Below are 23,148 nucleotides of genomic sequence, written 5' to 3' on the forward strand. Positions count from 1 at the left end.
TCTTGCCCTTTTTGACTACTGCAAACAGACTAACACGGCTACCCACTGTGAATTATCTCCTAAGACAAGACACATTTCCTTAAGCCCTCAAATTTTTGGCACTGGCTGGGCTGCAGCGATCATGGCATGTGGCATTTGGAGCAGCACTGACCCCCAGTGGGCGCCGCCTGCCTCGTGAAACGCAGCAGGGAAATATACTAAATATACTAAAACTGCAACGGCAGCCAGTTTACTGCAGGAGGAGCTGACTTCATTTTGCCCTTGGCCGATGAAATGATAGCTGGATCTCACGGCAACGCTGACAACCATTCCTCAAACAAATGATCTTTCACAGGAGAGCTTTCATCCCACTGCCAGAATCAGCAGTGTTCATATCTACAGGGGCAATTTCACCTACAGGGGCAATTTCTGCAGGACAGCTCTCTTGCTCACACTATGCATTATTCAAATTCTATATGAATCCGATCACTTGCCTATTATTTTAGCACTACCAGCAGCCCTTGAAGAGCAATGCAGACCAACCCTGCTCACTGCAATCCCCCCCCCCCCAATTGCAGAGAGCTTACCTCGGCTCCTAAGGGGAAGTGAAGTTCAGAGTCAAGGCCGAGAGGGAGAACAAACTCACCTGGACAGTCCTGCCACCTGCCGCTCATCTCAGGGCCCAGCTCGAGAAAACACCTGAAATCCAGGCAGGAATACACCTCCACCAGCCACAAGAGAGCTGAGATTAGAAGCAGCTTCCCAAGGCAGCTGGGCTCAATATTCAGACCAGCCTGAGCTTTAGCACATCTCAGACGGAAAGCCACCTACTGTGGTGCGTGACCTGGACCCACAGAGTGTCAGGGGAGAGCTCTGGCTAGCCACTTCTCTTGAGTAAAGCTACCTTTTGCTGCCATGCAAGAACCAGGCCCTTTGAACATCACTTACACTCTCTATTTGCTGGAGGCATCTCTTGATAACAGCTCACTTTGAATGACAACCCCCCTCCCAGGAAAAAAAGTGCCAGAACCCCAAGGCTGGTTATGACATTTTGCATTTTTAACAGTTTTGAATTCATGTTGGGGTGCTTTATATGCATAACACATCTCAATGCTTTCAGGCTATATTTAAGTGATATTTTCTGATTACGAGGCAAGCCAAAAAGGAGAAGGCCATACAGTAAAAACGTCGTAGGCCCTGAAAGATGAAGGATACACTTCTTGGTGCAACAGACTCAATGACGAAACAGCTAGGAGATAAGGGCTTGCCTTTATTGGGTCGAACCTAGCACCAGCTATTCTTCAGGGAACAGGGGAAAAAACACCACGCACCTTTGGTACCGGCCAATTTATTTCCCGAGCCTACAGAAGCAGATGGTTTCAAGTCAAGGCCCTTTGCCTCCCTCTCGTGTTCAAAACATTCACAATACATTAAAAGCAGGTTATTTTCCCTCGCTTCGAATAAGAGCCCTTGGCAAACGTCACCGCTGAATTTAAAAGTCAACTGGTAATGGGAGCATAATGCAAAACCTTGAATTCTAGGAAGTGTGCAATGAAGAGGCGGAATAAGCACTTTGGGGAACATTCACAGGAAGAGGCCAGCAAGGCGGCCGTAGAACGTTCGGCCGCAGGCAGGAGCTCCGTCTTGGGAAAGACGAGCGAAAGCTGATATTTGTGAGGGTCCTCAGCCAATTTAAGCCCCAGGCTTTCCCCCAAGGGGTCAAGCACCTGAGCAGCGCATAAAACAAACCACAGATGGCAGGTTCGGTCTGCCAAAGAACAGGCCTGAACATACAAAGCCGCTCTACCAAGGTACGAGCACATAATCGAAGTCTCCTACGCACATTTAGACTACAAACCAGCAATATTCACCGATTCCTTATTCATTTTGCCTCCCTCCACAGAGAGAACGAACAGCCTTGGCCTTTGAGGAAAGTGAAATTTACAAAGCTGGGGCCCTCACCACACACCCCCACTTCCCCCCACCCTTACTGTTTCCACCTTAACAGGGTTTGTAACAGAGACACCACAGCTCTCGAGTTCAAGGTGTCTAATGGGATTCCTGGCCAGCCACCTACTAAAGGTAACCAAAGATTCAGGGGGTGGATGTTAAGGAATTCAGCTCCTTAGTTCTATTATTAACAAACATATACACAATTAACATTTCACTCAGATTATAAAACAGACTCTATTCTTTGAAAACAAACTTCTTCGGCCTTTGCTAGCCAGAAGATGCCAAGGGGTGGGGGCCTTGATTTTCAGAGCTGGTAGCTACATCCCCACCATTCAGTTATTTATTGGCTGAGAAAAGGCCACTGATATCAGCCCATCCTGGACTGAAACAGTCGCAGAATGGGAACCCAGGACTAGAGGGGCCTAGTCAACCCTGGCTAAGGAGTGATGTGGGGGGGGGGAGCACCACGATTGCTCGTGGTGCTTTCCAGAGGCATTCTGCAACAACACCTCCCAGAAGAACACAAACTGTGTTTGGGGTGGGGATATCTGAAAACCAGCATGCTGCTAGAGGAGCCAGGGTGCTTCACAGACCACCCAAGGCTGAGATACCTGCAAGAAAGCCAGCTGTATCCATTCAAAGACCACCAACTTATCTTTCTTGGGAAGCTGCTAAAGTGAAGTCATAGACAGCCGGGTCAGAGAATAAATCATGAGGATGTGATAAAGCTGCTTCCTGCAGCATTCCGTGAAGCTCCAAGCAGAAATTGGCCCCCACTTTCTTGCTCACCTTCCCCCCCACATACATTCAAAAGACTGAACCTAAGAACATTAAATAAATCAGCCGCAGCTTGGTGGATACACTCAGAATCCTCTGGCTGGTGCCCGAGCCAGAAAGAGGCCTTGAAACAACCGAGGTACCTCAAGCCACAGCTGTAAATTAGCTTCATTTGACTGTACTAAAACTTTAAAAGGTACACTTTTAAAACACACACTAAAATCTCATGGTTAACACTCCAGAAGGCACAAACAGCTTCTCAGGGAAGATCTGTTCACATGGATTGTCTCAAGAGGCACACAAACGGCGTGGATCCACGGGAGGAATGTAAACGGGGAGCCAGGCCCACAGGGCGGGCAACCCAAGTGCTCCCGCATAGCACGGCCAGAAGTGATTCAAGACGCAGCAATGCAAAGGCTGTGCAAGGAGCAAACATGTCCCGTGGGCTGCAGGGCTGAGGCAACAAGCCAGCCCACGTCCTACTTTTGCCCCCACGGCAGGCAAGTGGAATCTGGCTGCCCCATGGGGGAGACCTCAGAGCTTCTTCAGGCGACTGTACAGCTCCCTTTTGCTCTTCTCACCCGCCCACGTCCGACTTTTTGTGCGGAATTTCCTCAGGTCTTCCCTGAAGTCTTCGTGGTGCATGGGGCGATAGCCCTGCGGTTCGCAGTAGCTCTGGGGGAGGAAAAGTAACAATTCTTAGGTACCCTGGTGGTCACGGGCAGAACCTCTCCACCAACGCAGCTGCAGCGTCACCAACTTTGCTGCTGGCCCTCTTGCAAATCCTCAGGGGCTCTACTGAGCATTTCTTTCAAGTCTGCTGGAGGTCACCCACTTCTCTTCCTGAACAGGTCTGCTATCTGTTCTAGGTAACTGCGGGGAAAACTCAACAGGTGACCTGTCCCTATGATTGTGCCCCCAAAACAGCCAGAATGGGTAGCCCTCCAGCTACTGAAGCTAGAGGGAGAGAGATTCAAAACTGATAAAAGGAAGTATTTCTTCACACAATGCATAGTTAAATTGTGCAACTCCCTGCCCCAGGATGTGGTGATGGCTGCCAACTTGGAAGGCTTTAAGAGGGGAGTGGACATGTTCATGAAGGAGATGGCTATCCATGGCTATTAGTCAAAATGAATACTAGCCACGATGCTTTCCTATTCTCTCCAGGATCAGAGGAGCATTCCTATTGTATTAGGTGCTGTGGAACACAGGAGGACAATGCTGCTGCAGTTGTCTTGTTTGTGGGCTTCCTAGAGACACCTGGTCGGCCACTGTGTGAACAGACTGCTGGATTGGATGGGCCTGGGTCTGATCCAGCAGGGCTTTTCTTAGGTTCTCATGTTCTTACTCACTGAACTAAATCTGCATAGTAGACATTATTTGTTTAAAATATTTTTATGCCACCTTTCCACCCAATCAGGGCCCACAAGGCAGCAAACATAAGAACACTGAAACATGTGAGCAATTAAAAATACAGTTAAAATTACAAAATGTATCAATTGGAAACACAAACACTCGAAGGAGGGCCAATAACTGGGGAGGGAGTTCCAAAGATTAGGTGCCAAGACCAAGAAGGCCCTTTCTCGGATTGCCACTAGTCTGGCTTCAGATGGCAGAGGCAACCAAAACGTGGCCTCCAAAGATGACTGGGGTGTGCGGGGCAGGTCCATGTGGCCTGAAGCAAGAGGCAACTGCTAACTCTGACCTTCAAGGGTGCCCAAATGGCAGCATCTGCCCAGCTGCTTCTCTCCCTGGCTGCTGCAGTGCCTTTCTCAGATAAGCAAGAAAACTGTACATGTTTCTTGACCCTTTGAATTGGCTGGTAGCTCAACAGTGCTCTTTCCAACTCAAGACTAAATTTCATTTAGCTATTTGCAAAGCTGCCCAAAAGCTACCCAGAGAAGAGAACAGCAAACTAGCACCAAATAGCCTTTTGATTAATTAATCAATCAATTCTATTTTTATCCCACCCTTTCCTGACCAAGTCAGGCTCAGGGCGGCTCACCACAAGTTCCAACATTAACAATCACATCATTTACAATCGAAAAACCCTCAATTTCTGTTAAAATTAAACCCTGAGACAGTGACAGAGAGCCAGTCCAAGAGGTGGAAGAAAAGGAGCAGGCAAGGTATCCTAGGCAAGGGAGGGGATGTGGGTAGCAAATAGGTACGATGGAAAATGTCAGTAAGGAGATAGGTAAGGAGGCCAGCCAAGACGGAAACTGCCGCGGTCCTCAACTGTAGGCCTGGAAATGGCAGGGCTTCAAGTCGAGAATCTCCTGCATGAAAAGCATCTGGGCCCTGCTGCTAAACTAGGTCCATCCAAAAACAGCGGGAAACTGCAAAGGAAGTCAAGTTGGGTTTCTCTGGTAAGACAGGCTACATGAGAAGGACACAAATACGCCGAGCAAACGACACATATGGAAGCAAGTGACAAGAACTAAGTTGCCTAAACAAAGCAATGCTTACCCTGCATTTTAAGAAGAAGTCCTTGTAGCCCCCTTTCAGGACATACAGCTCAGGGTAGTGCAGGTTGGGGTACTCATTGCCAAGCCGATCTCTCTCCCTCACAAACCGGCACCTGTGGAGCGGGGTGGGGTAGGGAGCAAGAGAGAAAGAATTTACTCTTCCAGCACATTATCCACACGCTAGTCACATGCAGGTTGGCACTTGAGATGGGGCTCCCTTGGAGCACAGATAGGAAATTTTAGCTGGTCCAGAACTGACTACCGTTGGGGCTAGCGGCTGGCAGTACATTTCCTCAATCTCGAACCAATTTACTGGTGCCTGCTTTGTTTCCAGGCACCTGTGATGAATTCAGCCTACAAAGCACGAAACAGCCTGTGCTCCAGGCATCCCAAGGAGAGCAAACCTGCCCTTCATTATTGAAGAGCTCAGTGTTTTCAATGTTATAAAGTCTAATACAATATCCAAATATGCACGTAGTCTATTGGGACTGTATGAGACTATAATTTTGCTACTACAACCTTTGTTTTCTAATTTCAATTTTCATTTCCCCCCTCTCTGATGGCAAAAATTAAAATACTAAGATTAGTAAGATAGCTCAGGGTGCAACTTTTCACAGCTGTCTCAAGTACATGGCATCCGCGCAATTTTCCTTGTAGAAAACCAAGTCACTGAGCCTTTTAAATTCCATAAATATGGCAAATAAGGTATAAATTGTGCATTTCATACGATTAAAGCAGCAACACAGGCTTAGGTTTGTTAGGAAGATGCTGGATATATTTCAGTTTTTCCCACTAGTTTCTGGAAACAAACGGGCTTTCTCTGTGGCTTCTGTATTTCTAGGAGTTTTTATCGCTAAGGAAGATATGATGACTCCCGCCAAGTGTATACTCATTGCCACAGCAAATCAGTTGGGACTTGCAGTCTTCGGAAAGGCTTTCCTGAACCACTCGAGCCCCGAACTGTCATCCAACTCTTCCCAATGAAGCCCCCATTGTCACGGCCAATATTTACTTATTTGGCAAACTTATATACCACCTTTCTAGCAATAAGAAGAGTTGGTTTTTATATGCTGACTTTCTCTACCACTTAAGGGAGACTCAAACCTGCTTACAATCCCCTTCCTTTCCTCACAACAGACACCCTGTGAGGTGAGTGGGGCTGAGAGAGCTGTGACTAGTCCGAGGACACCCAGCTGGCTTCATGCATAGGAGTGGGGAAACAAATCCAGTTCACCAGATTAGCCTCCGCCGCTCATGTGGAATGGGGAATTGAACCCGGTTCTCCAGATTAAAGTCTACCATTCCAAACCACCACTGTTAACCACTACACCACGCTGGCTCGCCTGAAAACACGACTGACTGTAACAGATGAAACCTCACACACTATATTCCCCTGGAGTGCTGCCAGCAAAGGTGCCAGCCTCTGAAAACAGCAGCATAGAGGGCATTTGCGCACTCACATGCGAGGTCCCCGCTCTGATGAGAACTCGCAGTGGAAAACGACGATGACTCGCTTGTTGTCCGATGATACGATGGGCTTCTTCAGCAAGAAGGCCTCTACATCCGCTTCCATGTGGAGGTTCACAGCACCCTGGGAAGGAAGGGCGATTGGTTGGTTGGCAGACCCAGGTCACATTCTATCGAATACTGCTGTGCATTTTATGTCGCGTGCAACAGATTTCGTAGCAGCTGAAAAGCTGCAGCCCACCCTCAACGCCCCACCCAGCTGACAACCAGAGGCAGCATTCATCTCACACCCTCTCGGCACAATGTTTGCAGCTACTGGGCAATAGCGCCACCTCTCTGCGTAGAGATTACCTCTCTGAAACAGCAGTTTTCTTCCTTCAGTAAGCTGCGCAGTACATATATACCCTGCTCCTCCCCAGCTTTTAATCAATTTGCAATCACCACCCCCATTCCATTCCCTCCCCTTTGTGGCTCAGTTTGTAGAGCCTTTGCTTGGAATTCAGAAGGTCCCAGGTTCAATCCCCGGCATCTCCAGTTAAAGGGACTAGGCAAGTAGATGATGTGAAAGACCCTTTTCTGCCTGAGACCCTGGAGAGCCACTGCCGGTCTGAGTAGACAATACAGACCTTGATGGGCCAAGAGTCTGCTTCAGTATAAGGCAGTTTCAGGTGTTCAACTATTAAAAAAATGCAGGTATTTGTGAATGATCAAATCTGAGTACAGATCATCATTTTCTAAGAGACAACTCTTTGCCTAGGGAAGGAAGTGGGATTGGATGGTTCCAGTCATCTTTCCTTGTCAAGAAGCCCCCCCACAACCTTCAGCGGGAGTGCGATGATGAGAATTGCTAAAAGATGGCCACAAGCTGACACTGAAATCGCTAGAGAATTTCCAGGACGAGGCTGGCCTGCCTGCTTTGCGATTCACTCTGGCAACCTGAAGATGCTTTCACTGCTCCCCAGGCTAACCAGGATGCTTTTGAACGCTGCGATACCTTGATATGGCCTCCTTCGTACTCATAGGGATATCTGCAGTCAATTATCACACACTCCTTAATGAACCCCGAGAAGCTTCCATTCAACACTGCAACAATCTAAAGGGAGGAAACAGTCAAGAATTAGACCTCAAGGATGCAGCTCCGCTGCTTTTGTTTCAGCAAGCAAACCAGTGTCGCTAAATCCTGAAAACGTCTTCTTACTCGCAACAGCCCGCTTAAGTGTCTTCCCTCCACCAAAAGGCACATCCCCAGAAACAACAACATCAAGTCTGTAATCCGTGTGAAGCAGGAGGGTCATGACTCAGCGGCAGAGCACAGGCTTTGCACACACACACACGCTCCCAGGTTTGATCCAGTTGGGGAAATGTTGAACAGCCTAAGACCTTAGAGACCTGCCTCAGTTTCGAGGCTGTAACACCATGGCAGATGGGCCAAGATGGCTTCCTCTTGGAGAGGGGCTTTAGCTCAGTGGTAGAGCATTTGCTTGGCATGCAGAAGGTCCCAGGTTAAATCCCCGGCAGCATCTCCAGTTACAGGGACTAGGCATGTAGGTGACGTGAAAGACTCCTGCCTGAGACTCTGGAGAGCCACTGCCGGACTGAATAGACAATACTGACTTTGATGGACCAAGGGTCTGGTTCAGTAGAAGGCAGCTTCATGTGTTCCTCTTGGAGAGGGGCTGTGGCTCAGTGGTTTCAACAAGCTCAAGGCTTGTTTACGGGCTCTTGATTCTATGCCAGTAAAATTATTGAGTGCTGTTACTTTGGACGTATTTCATTCAGTATATATAGGTAGTTATAATGTTGGTACATAATTAAATCTATGAGTATTGTCCCTTAGCCACATGCTTTTTTGTATTTTGGGGTCTGACTGCAGTGTTGGTGTGGTGTGGCTACTATTTTTTCTTGCTCAGTGGTCTCGCCCAGTCCAAGGCAGCTTCCTATGTTCAAAACAGATGCTTTTAAGGAGGCGGGTTTACACTCAACTCGGGGGAAGCACAGCTTGCGAAGCTTACCATTTCTGGGTCGATATATTTCAGATCTTGATGCTTCCCATCCACCGTGTGGAAAAGATAACCCTAAAAAACAACAACCAGGCTTCACTGAAGCGAGGAAGTTAAGCTGCACAATCTCAACATTGCAGAAAGCAAAGAGACCGCAAAGCACAAGAGCCCTGGAAAAACTCAAACCCCAGCTGTGTCAAAACATAAGAACCAAGTGGTTAGAAGATGGGTCCCCAACCTTCCCGAGTCTGTGGGCACCTTGGCCATTCTGACAGAGTGCGGTGTGTGCAGCCAAAATGGCTGCTTCAGGAGGCGGAGCCAGTCACAAAATGGCTGCTGCAGCTTAGCAGTCATGCAGCAAAGATACTTGTGCTGCTGTGGCAGCTATTGCCAAAGTAGTGATTTTAAAAATCTGCACAGCCAGTCACATTCTCCAATGGCCAATGAGAAGCCTTTGCTGAGTGACAGCCCTATGTGGCCCCACCCGCTTTCTAAAAACGCTCCGCAGGTACCAGGAAAGGTGTCGATGGGCACAGAGTTGGGGATCCCTGGGTCAAGGGAAAAGGCACACCCTTACCTTTGAGAAGTCTCCAATAAGGTCCCTTTGGTCGCTGTCCAGAATATTCTCTATCTCTGTTGAGGATGAAAGCGGTACCCCAACAAGGGCCTGACTCTGGAGAAAGAACCAGGAAGAAACATGAGACACTGAAGGCCATGCTAGATTCAGGTTTCATTAACAAACATCTAACTCATTTGGAGATCATCTGTCTTCAGTTCTTCAAGAAGCATGCAGGCTAGCTGGAGAGATTTGGAGAACAAAGATGAAGGGTGCACGGAAGGCAAGCCGCCAAGAAAAAGCCACGGAGCCGGGTGTTCAAACAGCCTTAAAGTAGAATGCTGGAAGCCCATTTGAGAAGATGCAAGAGCAGAATCAAGGACAGAAGAGGCCTGGGGGGGGGGGCATTTCACTGAATTCTGGCTTGCAATTTCGAAACTCCTGGACCAGAAAGAAAAAGGGGAAAGCACAATGGAAAACGGAAAAAAACATGGTGTATTTCAAAGGATAAAACCAACAAAACAAAGGGAGCAACACCCAACCCATGAGACAGGCTAGGAACCTAGAAGGTTGAGCCACAATAATTAAAAATATTATCATCAATACTTTAAGCCTTAAAAGGTAAGGAATCACACAACACAGTGGAACTGGTGCACTGAAGAACACCCCATGGGCCAAAACACATACAGTCTTCGTGGTTTTTATAGTGCAACCAATTGAGTTGTCTTATGGATTCCTTATATTTACGTAATTTGCCTTTGGAGGCTTTTTTAACTCTTTTAAAGCGCAATTGCACTTAATAATAAATATATACTTATACTATTATTTTCATTATCATTTTTCAAAAGAGGCCTGAAAAGAACAGGTAGACAGGACTATAAATGTTAAACTATAGAAAGCAAAGATTAAGTTAGATGTTTGGAGCAATTTTCAACTTTAAGAGCACTTCAGTTCAACAAAGTCTCACAGCATAAGACAGTCAAGAGAAAGTCTGAGCAAGAATTAGCTGTATCCCCCTTTTTAGAAGAGTTAGTTTTTATATGCTGACTTTCTCTACCCCTTAAGGTTAGTATCAAACCAGCTTACGATCACCTCCCTCCCCCATAACAGACACCCTGTGATGTAGGTGGGGCTGAGAGAGCTCTAAGACAGCTGTGACTAGCCCAAGGTCACCCAGCTGGCTTCATGTGGAGAAGTGGGGAAACCAACCCGGTTCACCAGATTAGCGTCGGACGCTCATCTGGAGGAGTGGGGAATCAAACCCGGTTCTCCAGATTAGAGTTCACTACTCCAAACCACCGCTCTTAACCACTACACCATGCTGACTTTTTAAAAAGTGCGTAAGAATTTTTATACCATGGTTTTTAATTGTAAGCTGCCTCAAGCAGGACTCTGAAGAAATATTCTGCGTAAATACTAGATCTCTAACTTTCTATATACTCAGATATCACATTCTCAAGTTTCTCTTCTTATACTTCTTTACCCCATCTGAAACCAGCAGACAAAGACCCTGGTACCCATGCACTCTCTTCTACCCACCGCAGGTCAGCCACATATGAAAAGATTCTTAGGATTCCCAAATTCCATTCCGCCCCAGGAACTAAGGCAAGAAGTGTCGGCTGCTGCCACGAGAGAACATCATTGTGTAGCGACAGTAGGGAAAAGTTCCACTCAGGATTCTGCAAAGAGCCTCAGGTGTCCAGACCCAACATCTCGCAATAATGGGTTTACTCACAATAATGGGTTTAAATTACGGGTGGAAAGGTACAAGCTGGACACTAGGGGGGGAAATTTACAGCAAGAGTTCTTCTGGAATCGGTTGCCTAGGGAGGTGGTGAGCTCCCCCTCACTGGCAGTCTTCAAGCAGCAGCAGGACGAACACTTGTCAGGGATGCTCTAGGCTGATCCTGCATTGAGCAGGGGGTTGGACTAGATGGCCTGTCTGTCCCCTTCCATCTCTATGATTCCACCTGCTGCCCAAGGCAAGGGAGCTCCTGTATCCACCGCTTCCTCGGGTTAGTGCCTGTTAAGACAAGCAAGCTCAGTGGACAGGAGGAGTCCCTGTATGTTCTTCAGCTACCAACCGTCAGTTCTTCAGATGGTGCTTCACGAGCATCTCTCCTCCTCTTGCCGGCCCCCGACGAATTCTCTTCTTGGGATCTCTCCACTCTTTTCAGGGCGGCCTTGGCCATACTGTACGGCTTGCTTTCTGCCCCCAGCAGCCGGCACCGTTTATTCTGGACAAAAGCCAAAGCAGCATTAGCGCTGCCAGGTAGCCAACGGCTCCAACCAGCATCCCGCTGGGCCTCAGCAGAGCTGGCCCCCTCACAAAAGCAAGAACGTTCTACAGTCTGGAGGAGGTGAGCCCTCAGGCGAGATCAGGCTCTGAACAGGCTGTAAAGGGACAGGAGCAGGATGGATGGATTCAGCAAAGCTCTAGACAGGATGCTTAACCCGCATCCACACACTCCAAAGAGCCCTAGTGCCATCCAGAGGAGAAGAGACTGTCAAGCAGGCCTTGGCAGTTGAGAGTTAAACAGCCATGTACTAGGTTCTATGCTAAATAAAATAAATGCTTTGAATTTTAGAAGGACAGCTGTGTTTATTGCAGCAAAAACAAGAAAGAGATTTGATGATTCTAGCCTAAGGTTTCAGACACTGATCACTTGTCAGATGCATGCGTTAGGTCCTCATGAGGCAGACATTTATATATGAAGATATTTTACAAAGCCAAGAAGCATAGAAAGTACAGAGGTAGATGTAACTAAGTAAACTGCAATGCAATCGAGAAAGATGCAGAGCCTGTTCACAGCAGCAGTCACTGGCCATGTCTCTAGGTGTGCTAAGCTAGCTATAGTATCTGTAATGGCTGAGAAGTCCCAGGTGTTACTAAGATAATTAACACCTATAATGAGTAAGGCATCCCAGATTCTAAATTTTAAAAACTATTTAAATTTGTAAAAGCTGCCTTTCCATCTGACTTAGGGCCCTCTAGGCAGTGAATAATCAAGAGCATTAAAACAAGCTTAAAATACACACAATTAAAAACAAAACAGAGACACATAAACAGGAAGGAGGGTCAATAAGAGTATGCCAAAAATGATTTACAATGAATTAAGGTTGATATTACAACAAAACATTCCCAAAACACTGGAGATGATGTTGTTAAGTATAATACCGGATACCATAATGACTCAGAGATCGTTTTTGATGTATGCCACTACAGCTGCTAGATTGGTATATGCTAAGAGATGGAAAATGACTGAGATACCAAATAAGACTGAGTGGATAGAAAAACTGATGGAATTAGCTGAAATGGCAAAACTTACAGCATTAATAAATCAAAAAGAAGATTGTGATTTTGTGACAGAATGGGAGGCATGGACAAAATATTGTATGAATGAATTCAATTGTGATATTAAGGGATATATGTTGATATAATTCAGATTTGTTAAGTCGATATGGGTGATTTATTATATAGAATTAGACAATAAATACAAAGAGAGTAACAATGAAAATAAAGAGACAGAGGAGGGGAGAGGGGAAGTTAAAGAAATACATATTAGATATAAGAAAAATTTGTTTTATAATATAACTGGTTAATGGATTGTAACTGAAAATGAATGAATTTGAAAAATAAAAAAATTATTTTAAAAAAAATAAGAATATGCCAAACAAAACAGTCTTTACAGTGACAGAAGGGGACAGATGGTTCTCACTGGGTAGGGAATTCCACTGCTTTGGTGTCACAACCACAAAGGTCCTTCCTTTATATACCTGAACATACCAAAGAGAATCCACTCCAAAAGCAAATCATTCTTTAATAGCTCTAAGCCTGGCATGAAACAGGGCTACTTTGCACTACACTGGAAATGGTTGTGTGTTTTGTTTCAATCAAACAAACAAACCCCTAGCTTTCAAGCTGCACAGAACATGGACAGCAACCTTACCTGGGTTTCCTGTCGTGTCTTCGTCACTAATGGTGCAGTCCATAGACTTGCCACGCCAAATGGCATCTCTTCGTCATTCTGAAACAATCATCGAGATGTTATATCAACTACCTCTAGCAAGGAGCTGCAACAGCTGTCATTTCTATTTCATTAATTGCCTGACAAACACCCTTGGTGGAACAGTGGCTTGGGTACCACAGAAAACCAGAGCCCCAATTCTTCGCCCTTAGACAGAGAGCCTGCAAAGAGTTCTAGAACTCAGGCAGTACGTGGCTCTGCACCCTACATTTCCCCTACACATTGCTCTTAGCAACAGCCACTGATGTGCGGTTGTTTTTTGTTCAAAGTGTTTTGCATTGCTCATCACTGGTAAAACCTGCTGACCAAACACAGCCCATTAATATCAAATGTCTCACCCCCTACCATATCCTGAGCCCGAGCATAACTCCTGCTCAAAGACCTCCCACCGATAAGGTATTAGACTCTTTCACCATCACTTACACTGACATCTTGCCCATCCATAATCTCTAGGAATCCATCATCCTCATCTTCTGTTCCAGGGGCCGTCAGAGAGAGCTGCCTCAGACAAGCAGGGCTGTAACTTCCCAGGTTATTTTCACTTTCGCCACTACGAAACTAAAGTAATTACAGTTTAATGATTACTCTGATAGCTATGGCATTTCCTCTAAATGAACGAGAGCACCAAAAACAGTTTTCATACAGCGTATTGTTCTGGCTGTTTATGTAATTCTCCTCTTCACCTTTGTAAACCCACAAATGCAGGTCCTAATGATCTTGCTGAAAGCAGATATCCAACAGCTTAACAAAAATCCATTCCAATCTACTTGCAAAACTAAGATGCACAGAAATGCCTCTTGGGCCTTAAAGATGTTAACAGCTGGCATCCAAAGGAGTCATGAGGGTTCAAATGGCTACCTCCCAGGTCACGCTTTAAACACCATTGTGTTTCGTGTTGTGCTAAGCAGTTTCTGCTATGAATGGTTTTCTCCCTGCCTGCTGCATACTAAGGGATCTCAACATTCTATAGTTCCACATATGCAGAATTACAAATACAGCATATTAAGGTGCAGAATAGCTTCTTCTTTTTTTAACACCATGTTTCTAGTCTGGAATCTGGCCTGAAATACAAGCAGTATGTGCTTGTATTTTTGATGCCCTACATCATTTTCAGACTATTCCTTCATATGCTCCAGTCACACTCCCCTTCTGCTGCAGGGAAATACTCGTACACAAAGCTCAGAAACTTGCAAAATTGAGCAGCGCAACCAAAACACTGCACTCCAGAGCTTTCTGGATGCAAAGTAGATCGCCTTAGAGTATGAACAGTCGCCACTAAACCCCTCCCCTACTTCCACACTTTCCAGAGATACATACCATAAACCCTGGGGCAGACCTCTGCCTCAGCCCTAAAGTGTCTAGTTCACCTTCAAGGGAAGAGTTGCGCAGAGAACTACGAGAAGCAGGCCGTGTTGGCTTTTTGAATTCAAAAGGCTCCTTTAAGGAAAAGACAACCATGTGACCAACTGAATCCAGGATCATCCCTTACCATTTTTGAATTAGCCACCCCAGATTCCAAAGAAAACCCATCCTTGTCCCATGAGCTACAATCTTTCCGTAAAGATTTATTGCCCTGTTCACCTCCAAGTTTTCTAGACAATCTTTTTACAATGCAAATGAACAACTGACTCATAAAGCTGAAGTTTCACAAAGACACTAGTTGCATGCAGGCAGTTGTAGAAGACTGGTAACAACTAATGCTAAGCTACTGGTGGTTCCCGGCTCTAAGAGTGTGCGGCTGTCCTCAACAGGAGCCAGGGCCTTTTTGGCCTTGGCTTCGGCCTGGTGGAATGCTCTTCCTGGTAACATCGGGGCCCTGTGGGATTTGAAAGAGTTCCGCAGGGCCTGCAAAACAGAGCTATTCCACCAGGCCTATGATTGTGGACAGCTGCCAATGTCATCAGATACGGCCTCCCTGCCTTCCCCCACCCTTCTTCTCGGCTTAAATTAGGGGGGGTTGGGCTGTACCTGCCTTATTGGTGAGCTGGATTTCAGCGCCATCTATTGTTAAGTATGTGTTTTTAACCTGTTGATTGGTTATTTCAAAGATTTTTAGATGATTATTGTATATTGTAATTGTTGTAACTCGCCTTGAGCCTGGTTCTGCTGGGGAAGGCGTGTCAAAAGTCCAGTAAATAACAACAACTACTACTGATGCTTAAAACTTTTGTCTACTGGTTTACATGAAACAGAACAGATCTTCTTGACCCTCTCTCAGCCGTCAAACCTCCCCCATGCCTTTAGCAGGAATCGGGACACACCCGTGGTCATCACCCCCCGCCCCTCACTCAAACAGCTGCCCGCAGGGCTGCGAAACTGAGCTCACGTTCTCTTTGTCCTCTTCAGAGTCACAGGACTGAAAGGTGCTGCAGCCCAGCACATCCGAATGGCTCCTCTTCAGAGCAGGGCTACATCCCAGAAGGCTTTGCTGTAAAGTTGGAGGGGGGGGAGAATTAATCGAGAAGTTGAAAGCTGTCACTTAGAGGAGGGAATGGAGCTGTTGGCAGCAGAGGATAGGACTTTCAATAATGGTTTTAAATTGAGGGCAGAAAGGTACCGGCTGGATATTAGGAAAATTTTGTTTACAGTCAGAGTTGTTCGACAGTGGAATCAGCTACCTAGGGAGGTGGGTGAGCTCCCCCTCACTGGCAGTCTCTAAGCAGAGGCTGGACAAGCACTTGTCAGGGATGCTCGAGTCTAGGCTGATCCTGCATTGAGCAGAGGGTTGGACTAGATGGCCTGTATGGCCCCTTCCAACTCTATGATTCTATAAGTGAATTACAACACTTTCCCCCCCAAGACCACCCCAAATGAACACCAACCCAATCCAATTTGCTGGAAACAAAGTGTTACGGCTACCCTCATATTTAAGTCCAAAGCGGATGGAAAGTGAATAGGGGTGCCAGGCTGCTACCGGGCACCCTGGGAGCTTTAGGAGCAGACGTAGCGTCAGCCAATGCTCTGGAAGCTCTATGGTATTACCAGTTTCCAGAGCATTAGCTGATGCACAGACGTCACACACCCAGGTTTTCACCCAAATGTGACATCAAAGCATTACGTGGTGCCATTTCTGCCCTCTGCTGTTCTCCTGCCAGTCCAGACCCAAGGGTAGGTAGAAGGGCCCACCTAATGGGAGAATGCCCATCAGAAGCGGGCAAATGGCATGCCTAAAAGCAAATCATATCATACCCTAATCTTTCTCTCCTCCCCTGCTGCTGAGCACTTTCCCCCATTTTGGGGGGAGGTTAGAGCCAACCATTGAGCTGCAGCCAGCTATTTCTGTGATTTTAGCACCATCGGGGGGGGGGAGTATTATTCACCCTATTTATTGAACTGACTGGGTTATTTTTAAATGTATTTACCGTATATACTCGCGTATAAGCCAAGTTTTTTAGCCATGATTTTTGGCTTTAAAAACTCACCTCGACTTATACTCGGGTCAATACGGTAATTTGCGGTAGGCGGCAGTTTCTTCAGAGCCGCGCTGAATCTCCTGCCGGGCCCTCTCCCAGCGCGCTCCCGCCAGCCAACTGATGGGCAGGCTGTCCCGCCTTCCCCCCCACACCCAATCGCGCCTTCTGCGCGGAGGCGGTTTCTTCCCCCTCCCACCCCACCCGATCGCGCCTTCTGCGTGGCGGCGGCAGTTTCTTCCCACCCCACCCCACCGTGCCTTCTGCTGGGTGGCGGCAGCGGTTTCTTCTCCCCCCCCCACCTCACCCGGGCCGGTCCTCCAGCTTGTCAGCTGATCCGCGGGCCTTGTCCTCCCGCTCTAAAATGGTGGCCGCCATTTTAGAGCGCAGCATCGCTGCCTCTCCCAGTGAGTAGGGGGTTCAGGGGCTCTTCCCCCTCCCCCCCTTGGATGGCGCTGGGGTCGGGGTGGGTCTGGAGGGCTCGGGAGGCCGGGCGGGAGGGCGACCTGGGGCAGGGGCGAGATCGTCCTGGTGCTCTAAAATGGCGGCCGCCATTTTAGAGTGTAGCATTTCCGACCCTCGGCTTATACTCGGGTCAATTAAAAATTCCCTTTTCTGGCCTCAAATTTGGTGCCTCGGCTTATACTAGGGTCGGCTTATACGCGAGTATATACGGTAAATTATATTTTAATGTTTTATTGGTTTTATTATTCTGGATTTTGTAAGCTGCCCTGACCTTTGGGCTGAGGACAGCGGGGCAAAAATGTAATTAATAAACAAAGCCTGAAGCATCAAGGGCCAAGACAGGGCCACCAGGACAGTGAGAAGACCGTTTTTGAATGCGGTACTCAAGCTTAAAATGCTATTGTTTGACAGACAGCCATATAATACACACACAAGCAGGGTTGGGTTCCCCCCCCCCCCCCCGCGAATTTCTAGATACCAGCAGCATTCACACTTGCAAAACGCTTTATGTGAGAATCATCATCAGGTGATATAACAGCTAGGGTTCCCAACCCCCCAAACCCTTCACCTGAGGTTTTGTCATGAGTCAGCCTGCAGAGAGTCAGCCTGCAGAGACCTCCTCTGACGAAGAGGAAGTAGAGGCCAGAATAGAGGATCAGCCAAAGTCAGGAGATGACTCACCATGCCTGCAGCCTGCCAGCTCAAGGACTCCAGTTGGACCTGACACCTTGCAACATGGAGTGTCTCCAGAGGCCTCGCCAAGGCCACTGGAGCAGAAAAGAAAACAGGTTCGTCTGGCAATGCAGCAGAGACGGCAGAGTGCTAGACTGAAGGCTTTACACAGGAACCTCCCCAGTAGCAGTGATGAGGAAGAGCAGGGCTGAAGCACCACCTGTGAACTCAGCCTCATCAGCATCAGCTGGCTCTGCTACAGCAGCAGGGGAAGGGATTTAAGCCATCAGTTAGGCTTGGCTGTTGTGCAAGCAACTTGTCACCAACCTCCTGGTGTACCGGCCTTGTTTCCCTGCTATCCTTTGGATTCCTGGTATCCTGACTTCTTGGACTGGCTCTGACTAACACCTTGGACTTCCCTTGCCTGTACTGATATCTCGGACTCTGCCTTCACTGTGAATGATCTTGGACTGTTCCTCAGACTACGCTTACAGCTTACAGCCCTCGCTCCTCGCCTGCACCACAACAGGTTTATGAAATGTGATCACTCTATCGCACACAAAAAGCAGCAGAACGTAGAAGTCACAGCAAGGGAGTCTCTTTCCCAAGCCACTTACCGGGATGGAATGCATCCTTTGCACTGGAAGTCGGAAGCTGAAATGAGAAAGCGCACACAGGCCTCAGCCTGGATTCCGGCCAACACCCAACATCTAAGCTCAAACTGTATTGGCAGCAAGCTAGCGGCACGACCTCAGACTTCCAAATACTTTTTTCAATTTTTTCTGATAGGAGTCTTTTTTCAACGCTACCCAATTTTTCTTTTTTAGAATGAGTAAAATGCTTCATAAGGCAAGGTTTTTCACACTAAAATGTACAGCAAAAACAAAACAAAAACTGAGGCCTTTTTTTTTTCTTTCAATTTTTCCAAGTTAAAAATTGGGAAATTTTGAAAAATGTTAAAAATACTTTCTACAAAATATTGTCTCTTTTGAGTGAGCAAAACTTTGCCTTGTAACACATTTCATTTCATTCATTGGTTTTGTTTTCATTTGGAGGTGACCAGTGGCTGCTCTTGTGTATTCAGCTGTTGGCTTCTTTGCACCAGGGAAGGCATGGATTTTTTTCTCCCAAAGGAAACACGGGAGACCAATAGGATGGCTGGTGGCACATTGTTTTTAAGGGCCTATAGAATTGGACCCCTTGACCCAAGTTGCTTGAAATGGGGGAAGGAATCTTTAGTGGACAAGGCAGGACTAGGTTCCCTGCAATTGTGGTCTAATTTGCTTGAAGAACACTCCAGCTCCCTGAAAGAGCCCCCAAGAGGGAGTGGACTTGAAAAATGTTGGATTCAGGAGCGAAACCCAAATCTGAATCCCAAAATAGTATTAGGGATCCTAGTAATCCAGGATATCAGCATGGAAACCATCCCTGAAATCCAAATCCAAGAAATACTGATTTTTGGCGTGCACATCCATACCATCCACACCTTCCAAATGTTTAATGCAAACCCCTCTGAACCCGACTCTCTTGGGCTAACCCCCTCCCAGAAGCTTTAAACAACAGACAAAGCCCAAAGGTGGGTGTGTTTTCTACATACGGGTCATCGAGGTCCTTCATGCCCTGCAAGGTGGGAGAATCCATACAGCAGCCTGTGGAAGAGAAATATTCTTTCAGATGAAAGATGCCTCATAGCTCTTTAAAGTAGTCAGTAGCACTAAATCGTAGTAATTTTCATAACAGCAGTACATACAGCAAAACTTGAAAGGAATCTCTTCCACCTGAGAGAATGGAACTTCAGTGTAAGTATAAAATGAAACATACTGGGTACAAAAATAAATCCTAACGTCATACATACACTGACAGACTATGACCGGCACTGCCTGAGAAGGAGTGAGACCTTGGGAGTCATGACAGATAGAAATAATGAAAAGATTCTTACAAAAGGGTTTGGAAAACATAACCTTGGTATAGTACTGCCCTTATAAAGATCTATAGTGCAGCCACATTTGGAACACTGTCTACAGTTCTAGTCACTCCCATCGAAAAAGGGACACCATAAAACTGGAAAAGGTACAGAAAAAGACAACCAAAACGATCAAGGGGATGAAGCACAGGAACACATGAAGGTGCCTTGTGCTGGGTCACACCATTGATCCAGTCAGCATAGAATCATAGAGTTGGAAGGGACCACCAGGGTCATCTAGTCCAACCCCCCGCACAATGCAGGAAATTCACAACTACCTCCCCCCCACACCCCCAGTGACCCATACTCCATGCCCAGAAGATGGCCACGGTGCCTTCCCTCTCATCATCTGCCTAAGGTCATAGAATCATCAGCATTGCTGACAGATGGCCATCTAGCCTCTGCTTAAAAACCTCCAGGGAAGGAGAGCTTAGCACCTCCCGAGGAAGCCTGTTCCACTGAGGAACCGCTCTGTTAGAAAATTCTTCCTAATGTCTAGACACTAGTCAAACTGAACGTGACTCTCCAGGGTCCAACATATAGAGGTCCTTAACAGGACCTGCTACTTGATCATTTTTACTGGAGAAGCTGGGGATTGAACCTGGGGCCTTCTCTACCACTGAGCCACAGTCCCTCCCTGGCAGGGAAAGACTGAGAAGCATTGGATTCAGGGACACCCAATTCCAACTAATAAAATACTTCTTCACTTAACATATACTTAACAGAATTCACTGACAGGTGACATGGCCACAAGTTTAGATGACCAGAAAAGTGAATCAGACAGATCCTTGGAGGACAGCTCTGACAACAGTTACTAGCCATGATGGAGCCTCCATATTCAGGGGCTGTATGCCTCTGAAAGCTAGTTGCTGAGGGGGGAGAGTTACAGTGGAAGGCCATGGACTTCATGTCCTGCTTGTGAACTCCCTGGAGGCATCTGGTTGGGCTTTCTGGGACACAGGATGCTGGACGTTTGATTATGATCCCCTCCACCTCTTCTTCTGCCTAAGGCCCTCTAGCAATCTCATGGCTGAACCGATATTTGAATCAAGGGCTTTTCAATTTACAGTGCAGCTATCCAAAAATTTGCACACAGAAATAAGATACAGACCTGAATCTGTAGAATCAGAGGAGGTGGTCCTTTGCAGATTGATATTCCTTTCTTCCAACATCTGCACACAATTTTCACTTTGGCTGTAAAGATTCAGAGATGTTCCTGTTATCTTACAGAACATTACGAACAAAAAGCATTCCCACTGCATTCAAATGGAGCACACTACGAGTTAGATGCCCCTGACACATGCAGTGCCCAAAGGGTGGCTGGGAAAGCCAGACAGACCTTGCTTCTGAGTATGAACGTCTGTCACAAGCAACAGACATACAAGCGTTTCCACATTCCAGGCAGCAGCCGTCCACCTGACTGTAGCGCCCATTTGTTTGGCAAACTTTTACTCAGTTTATTTGTGTCAATGGTAGGGTAGAGGTTGAGGATCCTCACTACATGCTGTGTTGTCCTCTACATTGGGAACCCAGATATAAATTTCTGGCAGCCATTTTAGCTAATATAACTGCATACACAGTTGCAGAGAAAGCAATATTCCTCCTTCAGGATGTAGACCTATCTGCTACATACATGGCAGTCCTATATGCTCTGGTAGCCAAGAAAATATTAGCAAAAATAGTGCCTGAAACTTAAAATCTCTAGGTTTTTAAGCTATTTCAATTGTGTGGCATCTTATCTTGGTGACTATTTTAATTCTTTTTATATTTTATTTAGACCAACTTTGTAATGGCCTTTGGCCTCATGCAATAAACAAGTACAATTACAAATTTTGCAAACTAGCCTGTTGCCAGAAAATGCCAGAAATTAATTTTCATCAAAATATTTATTTATTTATTGCACTTTTATCCCGCCCTCCCCAGCCAAAAGCTTCTATCTAGCTTCTTCACATGAGGAAATGAGAAATCGGTTGGGGGCTAGCAAAAGCCTTCCAAGATTTTTCACAGTACTAGTTTACAGGAATTAACACCGTGCAAAATCTCATGGGAATGTTCTAAACTGGGAAGGCCAGATTATCTGGTGTAGGAGTGGCAAATTTTACTGGCTCTGCTCAAAACACATCGAATCAGGCCACTGCACAGATCTATAAGTGAAATGGCATTCAAGAGAAGCTTAATCTCATCCAAGCTCCACATGCATAGAATTTCAAGGGTGATTTACATATACACACAAAGACATTAGTCAGTTGCTGATGAACATGTGAACTGATTCCAGGAAGAATGCCTTGTTGAAGGGAATGATCTCAACTGTCCCTTTGTCCACCCCACTTATCATTGACTAAAACAATGTAATTTCGTCAGCATATATTCTACCCTACTCCTCAAGGGAGTATACATGAACTCCCACGCCCTAATCTCTCAGTTCTAAGAGGCAGTTTAAGGTGAGAAACTGAGTGGATGGGGCTAGTTGGAGGTTTGGACCTGGGTGACATAAACCAGTATTTCCAGCTACAAAATTATTCTGGCTTTTCGCAGTTGCTGCCTCTCACCTGCCTGTCCCTCATCTGGGATCTCTCTAGATCAGAGTCTCCCTGCATTTTTCAGGTACATTCCTGCACTGCAAGACTGCATGCATATAAGGCGCATTCACACCACCCCTTAAGCAAGGAGACCCCCACATTCCCACCTAACATTGCCTGACTGAAAGAGAGAAGTGGGAGCCTCTCCCCATGAGACACATGAAGCTGCCTTATACTGAATCAGACCCTTGGTGCATCCAAGTTAGTATTGTCTACTCAGACCGGCTGCGGCTCTCTAGGGTCCTCAGGCAGGGGTCTTTCACATCACCCACTTGCCTAGTCCCTTTCTGGAGATGCTGGGGATTGAACCTGGGATCTTCTGCACGCCAAGCAGATGCTCTACCACTGAGCCACAGCCCCTCCCCTAAGGAGACCCACTGACTCATCCCTTCCTGCCCTCCCTCTCATGATCTGCTTAAGTACACAGAATCCCACAAAAAAGTGAGATAAAAACACAATAGACCGATCTCGGGCTACACACCCTCTCTCAGCCTCAAAGCATTGTTAGGATAAAATGAAGAAACTAGAGCCACAAGCACCACCACAGAAGAAGGGTGAGATAAAAAATGTGCTAGAGCAGACGGTGACAAAGACCCAGGCGCCTGGTCACCATGGCCATTAGAAACTTCATTTTGGTGCGCAGTATTAGGTTTCGTGGTAGCCGTAATTAAGAGATCCAGCATGGTGTAGTGGAGAGAGTGTCAGACTAGGGTCTGAGCATAAGAAAGGCCCTGCTGGATCAGACCCAGGCCCATCAAGTCCAGCAGTGGGCTCACACAGTGGCCAACCAGGTGCCTCTAGGAAGCCCACAAACAAGACGACTGCAGCAGC

The 23,148-nt window shown here is 46.7% G+C and overlaps 1 protein-coding gene across 1 annotated transcript; it reads right to left on the bottom strand.

Moving 5' to 3' along the window:
* Window positions 1–3,243: 3,243 nt before the first annotated feature.
* On the bottom strand, window positions 3,244–20,910 carry CDC25A (cell division cycle 25A). The gene is made up of 14 exons (XM_056857750.1): window positions 20,850–20,910; window positions 19,373–19,424; window positions 18,393–18,429; window positions 15,555–15,656; window positions 14,529–14,665; window positions 13,652–13,778; window positions 13,151–13,228; window positions 11,285–11,437; window positions 9,222–9,317; window positions 8,657–8,719; window positions 7,639–7,737; window positions 6,638–6,768; window positions 5,179–5,290; window positions 3,244–3,384 (listed from the first exon to the last, which is right to left on the bottom strand). The coding sequence occupies exons 1-14, from the start codon at window positions 20,908–20,910 to the stop codon at window positions 3,244–3,246; spliced, it is 1,389 nt and encodes a 462-aa protein (XP_056713728.1).
* Between the last annotated feature and the right edge of the window lie 2,238 nt (window positions 20,911–23,148).

The sequence above is a fragment of the Euleptes europaea genome, chromosome 11, assembly GCF_029931775.1.
Source record: "Euleptes europaea isolate rEulEur1 chromosome 11, rEulEur1.hap1, whole genome shotgun sequence".
Taxonomy (NCBI): domain Eukaryota; kingdom Metazoa; phylum Chordata; class Lepidosauria; order Squamata; family Sphaerodactylidae; genus Euleptes; species Euleptes europaea.